The sequence below is a fragment of the Pinus tabuliformis genome, chromosome 6 (assembly GCF_031772625.1).
Source record: "Pinus tabuliformis cultivar Carrire ecotype Pingquan chromosome 6, CPIR1, whole genome shotgun sequence".
Classification (NCBI taxonomy): Eukaryota; Viridiplantae; Streptophyta; class Pinopsida; order Pinales; family Pinaceae; genus Pinus; species Pinus tabuliformis.
In genome coordinates, this window is record NC_142292.1 from 1,308,307,832 (window position 1) to 1,308,321,311 (window position 13,480).

The 13,480-nt window shown below is 38.4% G+C and overlaps 2 protein-coding genes across 4 annotated transcripts in view; one reads left to right on the plus strand and one right to left on the minus strand.

The window, feature by feature from the left end:
• The window catches only part of LOC149263421 (uncharacterized), a 29,745-nt gene extending 25,286 nt beyond the window's left edge, over nt 1–4,459 (plus strand). The window contains exons 4-5 of the mRNA XM_089454693.1: nt 4,114–4,218; nt 4,310–4,459. Of these exons, the coding sequence (XP_089310819.1) occupies nt 4,114–4,218; nt 4,310–4,459 (255 nt within the window). The remainder of the gene's footprint in view (nt 1–4,113; nt 4,219–4,309) is intronic.
• Nucleotides 1–13,480, minus strand: part of LOC149263420 (protein TIC 22, chloroplastic-like) — a 394,728-nt gene that overhangs the window by 152,953 nt on the left and 228,295 nt on the right. The window lies entirely within an intron of this gene.

The following is a 13,480-nucleotide window of genomic DNA, read 5'->3' on the forward strand; positions in this document are numbered from 1 at the left end:
GTATCTACTGTACTCCCTATGCTAGGATGATATTGATCTGGGATCAATTGGAACTGACTTCGGGTCAGTAAGAATGATATAACTCACTCTCTTTTGGAATTGATTTCGGATTAGTAAGAGTGGTATGATATACTCTCTTTATTTGGAACTGATTTCGGATCAGTAAGAGTGGTATGAGATACTCTCTTTTATATGGGGCTGACTTCGGGTCAGTAGAGGATGGTATGATACATTATTGATCTCTTCTTCTTCTTCATAGTTAACAGAGCAAAGCAGAGCAGCGTAGGGCACTGATGGCAGAGATAGTACAGTCTAGCAGATGGAGTTCTCCCTAGTTAAGAGGGAGTGTTAAAATTGGCAACTAGGGCCAAACTCCATGTGGGTCTACTTATTCATGGCAGCTAATATTTTCTTAGATTTCTCTCGTCGAGCGGTGTAGGATTGATCTAAAGATAGTTCGATTCCGACATGTATTCATGGAGATATGAATTTATTCGTGTTATAGGACAATTCGTCAAGGTCGGCTAGCAACCAAATTGCCCCCACTTATCCTCCACGTTTTAGTATAAATAGAAGAGGTTTGCAAGTCATTTGAGATACACATTCATCTCTCTTGTGATCTCTTCCTCTTCACTCATTTGGGTTTTAGTGGAAGGAAGAGTCCCTAAGAGAATACGTTGCCCTAAGAAGACATGCCCTAGATCTAGATGCAGTAGAGGGAGAGAAGGCTCTACACTGCCCTAATATGGTAGAAGCCTAACGTTGTCATGGAGGACACCTCTTATGGTGGAGTCTACACAAGGTTCCACACTATCCTAAATGCAACATTTCTACACAAAAATAAGAAGCCTAAGTACACCGCCATAAATGTTGTCATGGGGCAAGGGTTCTAACACTGTCATGCCCTAAACACAGAGATCCTAAGACGCTGCCTAAACTTTGTCCTAGAAGAATCATGGTTGCGGATCAATAAAGGTCTAACGTTCTTCCCTATGAAGATGACCTTAACGCCTAATGCAGAATAAGGAGAGGTCTACACGCTGGTCTAAAAGAGACCTAACCACAGCTCTGTGTATGCCCTAGTTACAGTTTGAATGCACTCTAAATGTTGGCCATATTCAGCAGCAAGAGAAGGATTCATGTACGCTGGAAAGAGGAGGTCTTAAATAGCTCCAAACGCAGTCAAAAGGAAGTGTATTCAAGAGTGCCCTAGCCGCAGTCATACCACAATTCTATGATGCCTAATCTAACATCTATTTGGACAGGGACAGTGTCAAAGAGGAAGGTCTGGAAGCCGCAATAAGGAGGCCTAAAGAGGCACTAATCTCAGAAGTAAAGATGCCCTCATCAGCTGTAGTCATAACTAACTGTTGTCCTAAGCTTGGATGAGGTACAGTTGGGAGCAGCTGTAATTGAGAGCTACACTGCTAACTATAGCCTAGCTACTCTGCTAGGCTGCAAGCCATAGCAAGTAGCTAAGGCTGGTAAGATATAATATTGTAGTGTAGTGATGATGGGTATGGTGCATGGGGAGCATGGTGCAGTAAGGTGCATGGAGCAGCATGGTGCAGTAAGGTGCATAGAGCAACATGGTGCAATACGGTGCAACACAATGGATGCAGTATGATGATGGGCATGAATGTATCACAGCAACATGATGTATTGCAGTATGCATTGAGTTTATGATGGGTGCAACATAGTGCAATGAAGGGTACAACAAAGTGCAGCTCAGTGATGGGAGCGGCACCTTAATAAGAACAACACATTGTTGGACGCAGCATGATTAATGCAACACAATGTTGGGTGCAGCATAGTGATCATGAATGGTGCAGCATATATAGTGCAGCGTGGTGCAGCGTGGCGTAATGAAGTGCAACACAGTGATGGGTGCAGCATGGTGATGGAATCACCTGTGTTCATATCAACGACCTCATGTGTTATCTTCTTAGTGAAGATCTCTGCTCTTATTTTGCAAGTCAAAATGTTGACTTCTGATGTATATGTATTATCTCTCTCTGCGCTGAACAATTGAAGAACATAAGAAGAATTGATCAAGGGTTTCCCCACATTAGGGTTTGTCCCTGGCTGGCGCCACATCTTGTGTCCTCTTGTCTTGGCTTGTTTTCTGCGATTTATGTTTATGTTTTATCTGTGTTTTACTATCATGCTAAATGTGATTCCTAATCTGGAATTGACACTGAGCTAATATGGAAAATTGAAGTGAATTTGCTCTCAGCATAGAACATACCTAAAATTAACAATGGAGGTTAGAGAGAATGAAGGAAGGTTCGGTCGAGCCCCCTAGCCAAGCCCAGGACCTCTCAAAGGTATGTCTTGCACTAGGATGAATGCTCATGGTGTCCTAAGTTTACTAGGCAAAGTGACCTATGGAAACAGAGTTTTGGGATAGAATTGAAGGGTGCAAAAAGAAGATGGAGGTGGAAGAGGTGCCCTCCCCTGGAGATCAACAAAACCCTGCAACCAACCACATGCATACATCCATTGATCATTAACAAAGTGATATAACCTATGATGGAAAAGATGAGTTGAATTTAAATAACATCTATTTTATGCCATAACACTACTTTAATCACTAAACTGACTTCTAAGCTACAGAAAGAAAATGTGAAGCAGAACAACTAACATTCATCTATTTCCAAGAAATCATAAACACAATATTTTTGGACTGAGATTGTGAATCCTTCCACCCATTCTCCCACAAGAGAGGTGATGTAGAAGCTTGCAACCATAGGATTTTATAGCTTAACCTCTACTAAAATGAAAGAAACTAAGAAATGCTTGGAATCAAGAACAAAACACAAGTACAAAAGAGGGACCAAAACCTCTAGGTTGGGCCCTGTTGTCGCACAGATTGACACGACAACGCTCAGACAGGGGGTTGTCACTCTGATCCCCGATCTCTCCGTTTAAGCCTGTCTCTCGCGGCTAAGGGGGGTAGACCCTATGAGATGATGAAAACCAACTGCCAACCAGTTGGGTTGGGAGACATGAAAGGAAACCAGCACTTAATTGATCTAGAAGTTAATGGACCAGTGCCTTGTGGAGTAAAAGTTTAATCGATTAATTATCAGACACTGCAGCAATATAAACCATGAAGAGCAATCATTTATCATGAAAAGCTTAACTTTTGCCAGATACAAGATAATCAATAAAGGCTTCAATAGCTTAGCAATTAAAAATTTTAAAAGGTAAATGCTTTAAACAACCACCAGAGATCATATTTATGCAGTTAATCTTCAAATGAACATTTAAGCACGATAAACATTAATTCCCACGTCAAAATTTTAGCCTTAGCATAAAAGATGAAACCTAAAAATTCCCGAGCCAAGACTGAAAATGCAAAATTTATTTTTTTTTAAATTAAAGACTAAGGGAAACTTTAATTAAATCTAAACCACAAGTAAAGAAACTCTTTTTTTTTTAATATAAAATCTAAAAATAATTGAAACTATGTAAAGCTTAACAAAAAAAATAAAAATTTATTTCTAAACTAAAACAAAACTATAAAAACCAAAACTAAATTAAAATCTAAATCTCTAAACTTAAACCTAACTAAAATAAACGCATAACGATTAAAATCTATGCTAATCTAAAAATAAAAAAATCTAAAGTCTAATGCTTACAACGAAATGAAAATATACAAAAAACCTAGATCTAAAATAGACCAACGCATACAACCGTAAGCCAAAAATAAAGAAACTAATGCAAATGACACTGCAAATATCGCTCTTGCTCAGGCGGCTACGAGATATCGAAAACAGATCTACGATAAAAACCTGAGGAAAACGGGACCACAGTTGAGATTACCGGAGGGTTGCTGGCTGGAACGATTCGATTGAAACCGGATTTCTTACCTGGAGCGAAATGGTTCACGCCGGAAAGCTTTCAAGCAACCTGGCATCACACGCAGTCATGCCCACGCATAGAAAAATGAAAATCGATGCCTCACGTCAACTGGTTTTTGCGTAGACCTGAAGCGTGCAGCCTCCAGCAACCAGGCGGCGGTGAGAAAAACGCGTGGGTATTTTTTCAAGTTTGACGTCCGACAGGCTGACCAAATCGTAATGCCTCTGAAGCTTATGATATGCTCAGGTGACGGTGGAACGCACGACAGGCCTGCGGGCTGATCCCAATTGCCCCTGCGAAATACTGCGGTTGCCTCACGTTAAACACCTGATCAACGACAACGCTCTGAGAGTATATCAACCAATGTGTGCACATGAAATTCGGCTCTGCGTCCTCGCTGTTTTGTGCAGGCGGAATATTGTATTTGCAATGCGATGACCAGTATATACCCCAGAAGAACGTGCTTCTTCGTGGCGGCAGACAGAAGGAAATTTGCAGGCGGGAAAAGGCACGATCTTTTGCAAAGAGCTTGGAAATTGAAGGATGTGATGGTAGGCAGAGGGGATCAAGAGGATCGTTTATGGATGGCTGAGCTGGAGAGGAAGAGGGCAGATTTCGCAGCAAATGGGATAGACGTGAGGCAGTTGGCAACCTGGTAAAGAGGCTCCGCTGCCCTGGCTTGAGTTTGCTGAATGATGATCTGACAGTGAGAACTCAGGAGCTGATTATCAAATGAAACTGATGTGAAAATTTTTCCAGATCTGAAAAACCCCTAGACAGCGAAACAGTGACCCTGTAAAACTTTCAAAACTTGTACCTGCAACCTACAATAATAGAAAACCCAGAAATAAAATACGCTAGAGACAAAACCCTAAAGCCAACTAAATAATTACAGTATTTACAGATCTAAGGCTCTTTAGTAGCCAGATTTATCAATAATCACAGTAATATTATCAGAATTTAATTTAAATGTAAAATGCTTCAGAAAACCCTGCATGCATTCATAAAAAAAATATTTCGAATGATAAGCCCGGGATCAAGAACTAGCTGGGCTCTTTCAAAAAACACAACCCGGGAGTTGGCTGGTTCAGCCGAGAACTTCCCCTAACGCCCGGTAATCTGAAAAAAGGATTTCCTGCACAGCTTAAATTCAACCATCAACATAGAAGGAGAAAACAATAGTGAAACCTCGATCAAATGGAGATACCTGCCAATATATTTCAAAATCTGAACTATCATTCAAACCTCAAAGATCAGACAAAATACCTGTGCCTAGATCAATCTTCATTAAGCTATCATTAATGGCTGAAAATAAAATCATGCAGAACAAATAGAACAATCTTACAGCATTTTCAGAAGAGCAACACCAGCAAGATTTTTAACCCCAAAGTCTTCTTTATTGCACCAAAAAAAAGAACTACAAGAGAGCTTCTTCAGCACAAGACTCCTAGATCTTCTGATCTCAAATGACCCCTAGCACCCTATTTAAAGGAAATGATCCCAACGGCTAGTTCGATTGATCCATGTCGAAATGATCTCGACCGTCGATGAGGATCAAGACATCTCTTAATCTCATCCGTCGAATTTGTTAATTCATTAAAAAAAGAAATTTTGCATGTATTTACTCAAAATATTATTATTTTATTATTTTTTAGGGTTTTTGCTTTATTTTATAATTTTTTTATTATTTTTTATTTTTTATTATTATTTATTATTTTTTTATTTTTTTATTTTATTTTTCAGTTATTTATTTATTTATTTTTAATTTTTTAATTCATTTTTAAATGGATCCTCGAACTTAGCCTTTGGAAAAATCACCTAGGACCTAGGACTTAGGATTCATGAGGGGATTTAAAACATTTTCCAACCCTCAAGACACTTTACATCATGACTTTTACAATTTTACATCTCAAGGGGGGAAAGCCCATTTGACATAGACCCTCATAAATCACCCAGTTCTGCGACACAACTATAATCTAGCAGATTAACACACTAGGATTCTCCTAAGATTCTAATGACAAAATCCATCCCGGCTTTGGGATTAGGCTGAAGGAAAACTCTGCCGATCATGGATCGGTGAGACAAAAAACCTTCCGGAACGTAGATTATCACTTAGAAAATTAGGTCCACCTAGGCAGTTTACATACATGACTCATATCTGCTAAGATTATTTACAATTTATACATGCAGACTGGGTTTACAACATAGATTGATCAAGCTGTCGATGACTGCAGAATGGCACGGACATGTCGATCAAGCGCTACCCTTTTTGCAAAGAAAAGGGGGTGTACTGCTATGGGCAGTTGACCGGTAGTGGTCAACAGGCCCAAACTCAAGGGTCTCATCCCTCTGAAACTATCTCAAATGCAGCTCAATAACCAACTTCTCATTATCAGAAAGTAAAAGTTTCATACATCACATAAAAGTTCAAAATGACAATGTCAAGTTCTAAGCTCAATAGCTACACCTAGCTGAATCAAAACTTCGAATCCTAATGAGCTTTTCATCTTGTTTATTTATACAAAAGGGTAGCTGATAGCAGCTCCCTTGAAAATAGGAGTGATTCCCTCCTTGATCTCGGAAATGGTGGATCTTGTCCCTCTTGAGCTTCACTTGTACTAGGAGTTACTCGGTTGCCAATGAATTCGAACTAGTGAGAGAGGATGTTGTGATCCCAAGCCAAGTTAGGGAGTTAAGGAGGTGGAAAAACCCCCTAGATTCTCTCCTGGTTGTCTCCATCAAGCCCCTGCATAGTAATTGCCTCAAAAATGCTTCTTTTTCTTGCAATTAAACCACATTAGGCCACATACTATGACAAACACCTTTTACTCCTCTTACTAAGCATAATATAAAAATAAAATAAAAAATTAATTAATTAATTAATTAAAAAAAAAATGTGAATTAATGTGAGAAAAGGACAGTTTTAAGGTTGGAGGATGGCATGATGATTTTCAAAATATACCCATTGGTGGGACTCATCACACCGGTTTTCCCGCATTGGGTTTTTCCGGGGATTTTTGTCCAAAAATAAGTGTTAATTTTATGTGTGTGTGCTAACATTTCTCAACTTCCAGCGTTTCATTTTTCCACATAATTTTTATTTGTGAAGGTTGCAGTGTGTTTATTTCGATATTTGTCCTAGCAGATAAATTGTTAATTAATTAACGATTAGGAGAAACAATACCAGTTGCTACAATAGGATTCCAGTTTGGAATTTTCACATGGTATTAGAGCGCAGTTGATCAGCTAGAGGACTCAAAAATGAAGGAAAGTAATTTCGCTGCTCAGCAAGGGCAATAGGTCGAAATTCCCAAGGGCAATGCAATGTTTTTTCTAGGAGGCCGAGTTGTTTGACAAGGTTCATTTTTTCTCCAACGGAGATGCTACCTGCAAGTTGCAACCACAAAATTTTGACCCACATTCTCTACAAAAACACCAAGTCATAGCTTCAAAATCAAATGATGGCCAAACAGAGATCGAATGAGGCAAGGAGGGGAAGGAAATGGAGGGCTAGAGGAAGGCCAAGGGCCATTGTTAGGCCTAGGAAGGACAACGACTCAGGGAGAGAGGCCAAAAAGGCCTGTTGTCAAGGGTTTGAGGGCACCCAAGGGAGGTCGAGAGGGAAAGGAGGCTATAGCAGAGGAGGAGGTTGGCCGAGGGGAAAAGAGGGAAAAAGCCAAGTCAACCCTGCGGTAGGGGCTTGGAGGAAGGTCGACACCCTTGGAGGCCTGCAGCAAGGCCAAGGAAAATGATTGAGTCCCTTAAATGGCCTTTAAGGCCTACGTTAGCCCTAAAAGGGATAGCAGCTCAACTAGAGGAGTTGAAAGGGCTACAGCTAGGGCTGGAGGCTTGACTTTGGGACGAGAAGACCCTAAAAAATTATCACAACCTTGCAAAATTTTAATTTTTACTTTAGATCTCCAAAATTGCCCAAATTCACTGTAAAATCTCTGGATGTTGACCCTACAAATTAATGGAGACTAGAGCTTACTCTCAAGGGCTTAGATCTAGCTCAAAACCCCAGGAACTCTTCTTGAATAGCTTGAATCTTACCTGCACAAATGAAGATAAAATTTCCCAGAACCCCAATATATATAAAGGTTTCAAAATAAAACCCCAAACCCAAATCACTGCAAAACAAGGGTTAGAAAAATATTTTACAATAAATTAGTTTACAAAATATTCACAAGATATTTACAAATATACAAGGCTTGTAAAAATAACTTTTGAGAAAAATAATTTTTAAAATAATGTCAATGGATCAATGTATTTTCGAAAGTTGGGGTATTAACCAAAGCCTATAGCATAGTAAGAAAATCACATAAAAATTTCCCAAAGCCCAAACAAGGTCGACTCTTCTCCAAAGTCTATGAACTTGGAGCCCAAGGGTCAGTGTACCTGCAAATCTCTATATATTTTCTCAAGCAAACTTGTTAGACATATGGTGAATCAGATCACCTAAGATAGACCCAAAATCTACCAATAGAATGCTCTTATCACCGACAAATGAAATAACAAGCTTATATAAAAATTTAGCACAATATAGGAAAGCACATAACCAACACGTACCACAGATCAATGGACAAAGAACACCATGAACTGAACCCCAAAGTCTTTTTATTATGATATTCAAACTTTCTTAGCAGATCAATGGATCAATACCAACATTTACAAAATTTACATTATCCAAAGATATCCAAATAGAAGAAAAATGACTTATATTTAAAGATAAATCCCTCCAAGTGGAAAATAACGGCTAGTTGGCTTGATCCTCATCAAAATAATCTTGACCGTTGATAAATATTTGATCCTCTTTTAATCTTTGCCATCAAAAATATTTTTTTTTGAAGAATTTTCGAATTTCTCACAAAACCTATTTTTTATTAATCCAAAAATTAATTTTTTGGATTAAATTCCTCAAAAAATTGACTTTGACTTAACCACCAACGTCCAAGGGCTTAATTTTTCTTAAAAAATCCATTTTTTCCTTGGTGGGGGACCTCCAACAATTAACTTCTTTTTGACCCACGAATTTTTTGGTCATTTTCCACTTGGAGAAAATTAATTTCTCTTAAATTATTTTTTGACTCTAAGTTGATTAATTTTCTGGCTTGGGATTTAATTTTATTTTTGCTAGAGAAATTAACTAATTAACAAGAAATGATTAATTAATTTGTCCACCTTCAAATACTTTAGCCATGGTGTCTGATTGCGAAGGACCATGCACTAAAATATTTTTACAGTAGATATTACAAATTCAACCCTCAAAGGGGGAATACCCATACATTATAGACCCTCAAAATAATTACCCAATTCTGCGACACAATATGATCTAGTAGACCAAGTGATTTGTAATAAAATAATTTAGCCAAATAGCTTAAATTATTCCCAAACCACTTTTACAAAGACTCGATATAACACTAGGACTCACCTAAGACTTTGTCAATAAATTTCACCCTAGCTTTGGGGTTTAAGCTGGAGGAAAAAATTTGTCGATTATCCATGTTTAGAAACACACATAATGCGGTGAGGTAAAAAACCTCCTAGGATGAAATTCGTCGCCAAAATCATAGGATTAACTAGGTTGTTACATAATTAATCAGTCGCACTAGCATCATTTACATTACAATTTGCAAAAATTGGGTTTACAATGATACATCAAAGTGCTGGTTGATGATTCTGAACTTTAAAAAAAATTGCACAACTGCTTCCTTGGACTTGTGACAAAATAGGTGCAACATCTAGCTCCATATGGGGACACATTACTTTATTTGAAATGACGTGAGAATCTAGAACATTGTATCCAATAAAACAGAAGTCCATCAAATCGATATCTGCTCATAATCAAAGTCATCATGCATATATAGAATATCTGTTGGAATAGAATAATCTACTCTAACGAACTGAAATGTAAAGACATATAACATAAGTGCATAAAAAGAAAGCTAATCAATGAAAGGGAGTAGGCATAGATATACTATACAAAGGATGCCCCATGGCATCGGATGTCATCCCGGTGGCACAATCTGGAACATCTACTTGCTGACAGGTAAATCAATAGGTTGCTTTTCATATGTCCCCTGTTGGATTCTAATCCTTTTTGGTTGATGCATCGTATGATGATTGTGTTGCACATCTATGTCAAATTCAAGCCTGCTTCTTTTCTTGCTCGAAAAGTGGGATGGAAGATGATATGAGGAAAATTGATAAACCGGTTGAATGAATTCAGCATCATACTATGGTGGATGACCCTATGATTTAATCTCTTCGCCATTCTCCTGCCTTTTTGGAATTTCAACATCATATCTTCCTTCTACTTCTCTGTATAACCTGACCATACCACTGGATGATTGTTACAGATCCATTTGGGCACATCAACCCCAACCTACAAATCAGTACTATTAGGGCCCATCAAACCCTAATTCAGTGGTTACATGCCCTAAAGAAGTCAACCATCAAAATGCCTAGCTTCCCAAGAAGTTCCATGATTAAAATCATCCAGAAACTGCCTCTAAGAAGATCAGCGCAGGTAGGCCTTCATTAGGGTGCGCTACAGTGCAATCCAGTACACTGCTAGGGTGCTATGCGGCACACTTGAGTCCTCTTTGGCCTACGCTGGGCGAATTTGAGCGAAATTGCATTGGGGTTTGGGAATATTCTTACCATTGGATGCATCTAGAAGTTTCCCAAGTTTATCTACTCCTTTGAGCTCGAATTTGGATAAGGGAAGGAGTTAAGGAACATCAATACCTTTATCCCTTCCTCCATGGAACTAAATCCTAAGTGTGGAGGGCATTCATTATCACCATTTATGACATAACTTCCTTCATTCACCTATAAAAAGACCACTCATCTAAGTCATCAGGCGCTGGAAATCATTAAATTATAGGGAGATGTTGTTAGTATGAGACTTGAGTTGATTTCAAGTATTGTAATGATGTCAAAATGTCTTGCTTGTTATGAGGAGAGGATGGGATTGAACTGGAGGAGTGATGCTGAATCAAGCAAATTGGGATGTAACTCTTCCTTTTACTAATAAAGTGTTCAAAGCTTTTTCCATATGCTTGTGTCATTCATTGATGCATTCATATGTGTACTATGTACGTGATTCCATGCTATGTTTAATCAATAGATCATTATCATATGATTTGATTGGTTTTTGTCTTCTGTCTGTGTGCAAGTACTTTTCAAGTGGATTAAGTACGGAAAGGAGCGACAGAATTGGTCAAGGGGGATAAGGAGTAAGCGAAAGCTATAAGTAGGCATCTTTACCTCTTATTTAATCTATTGGTCATAGAAAAAGTAGAGAATGCTTTGCACTGTTGTTCTAGACTTAGCTACTAGTCTAGGGGTTTAAGCGTTTATCTGTAGACACTAAAACTTCCAAAAACAAATTGGCGACTCCACTGGGGAGCAATCATCCATCTTAGTAGCTTATCAGCCTCTTAAGACATTTCTACATACTGTACTTGTGGTCGTTGATTGAATTTCAGTCTTCTTTCATTGAAAATCAGTGTTGCACACATCGCGATCGGGATTTAATCGGCGCCGGGAAAAAAGCGGAAAAAATCGTTAAAATCGGGAAAAAATCGGAAAAAAACGGGAAAAAATCGTTTGGCACAAATTGAAAAAAAATTGAAAAAAAATGAATATTTTTGTGCCAAACGATTTTTTCCCGCTTTTTTCCGATTTTTTCCCGCTTTTTCCGATTTTTTCCCGATTTTTCCGATTTTTTCCCGATTTTTTCAAAAAATCGCGATTTTTTCGATAAAAATTGCTATAAAAAAAAGGGGCGATTTTTTCGATAAAAATCGCGCTTTGAATCGGCAAAATTAAAAAATCGCGATTTTACGATTTTATCGCGATTTTATCGCGATGTGTGCAACACTGTTGAAAATTGAGCCAAAACTGTGTCAAAATTGCCTTCAAAATGGCTTATTGTCACCAGCGCAGCCCAATGAAGGACACAGTGCACTGCAGTGCACTTCCCACATAGAGCCAATGCGCTTCAGTGCACTGTCTCTCACTGTTGCCTGCATTGATCCCTTGAGGGTCAGTTTTCCCATCTAGGAGCTGAAGTTTTTTGCCAATTTTCTCCTGTTTGAATGGTTCGCTGAATGTCAATGATGTCTTGTCTTTGAAAATAAGTTTTTCATCTCCTTACCTGGCCCTACTTAGACTAGGATTGATAAATGTTTCTTATGTATTTGCTTTGTCATTTTCAATCTATAGTCGAAAGTTAGTTTTTTGGTCGATTGATCTTTAGCGAAAGAAAGTGTCGTTAAATCATCTTTTCCTTCGAAAATTGAATTGTCATCAAGTCTTCATTCATGAAAGATCGATTGATTGATGTATGCATATGATTAGTCTTTTCATTGAAATTGTCGTAATTCCTCAATTCTTTGAAAATGAAAGTGTCGTAAAGTCTTCCTTTCCTTGAAAAGAAATTGTCGCAAAATCGTCATTTTTATCAAAAGAGTTTATTGATCAATTGGCATTAGTTTTCCTTTTTGTTCATTCACATTAAGGGAAATCGAAAAGAAATACATGCATGTTGCATTGAAAAAGTTTGTGTGTGCTGATAGGAATAGTGTAGGGAATTTGCATTTAGATTGTGCTTTTTGCTCTTTAATCAAAAGAAATCTGATTGCTCTATCCCTAAGTAGCTAGGATTTTCATCATTAAATTGAATGGAAAGAATGCTTATCATGATAGTTGCATTCCTAGGAATTTCAAAATACATCACGTGGTGAACTTGAAAGGCAAATTCCTAAAGAAGATCAACTTAAAATTTATCTAAATTTACCTAATGGAGCATTGTCACCTAACGAAAAACATTTAGAGGTCTAGGCTAGAAACGTGTTCCAGCGTCGTAAAACAAAGCAATTGTCGCTAACTTGTCTGCAATACATCCCAAGTGTGATACCTCATTCCACGTATGTGAGTATATCGTAGCTCATCCACGTACCTTTGAGTATATAGGGCGGTGTTACAGTACGTAAAGTATATGGGAATGCTCTCACTGTGCAGTTTTGCATTAGACATTGTTTATACAGATTTGGCCTCCGCGTACTTTCGGGTATATATGGGAGGACAACACTAGGTTGTTATCCATCCTTAGGTAACCGAGTCAACCGCCTTGTACACTGTGATACACCGAACATAGCATTTGGGGAGATTGCCTGCCCGTACTTCTTGGTTCGCCAAGAGGTATTCTGCAGTTCACAGTTGCTTGGTAAACCTTTTGCCTAGATTATCCCTCTTTTGTTTTGTTATGTTACTTTGATTAAAATAAAATTAATTGACCATGGATAACATCCTCCACGCTCGCTCCTTAGTTGATCTTAGGTTGAAGCATATGGCGACAAATCCGGAATCCACCGATCAAGGAATTCCTTTTGATGGGAATCCTAGTCCTTTTCCTCCTTTCGGAAATATTGGTGCTCCTTATATGGCTACATTGTCCCTTCCGGGATTTACCATTGGCTTGCCAATATGGTTGTTTTCAACCTCCTTTGTTCAAAATGTCGTGATTTCTCCGCAATCGAGTACACCTCCAACTGGACAAAATCAACCTCTAGTTGATCCTAAAGTTGACCCTTTGCCTTCTTCC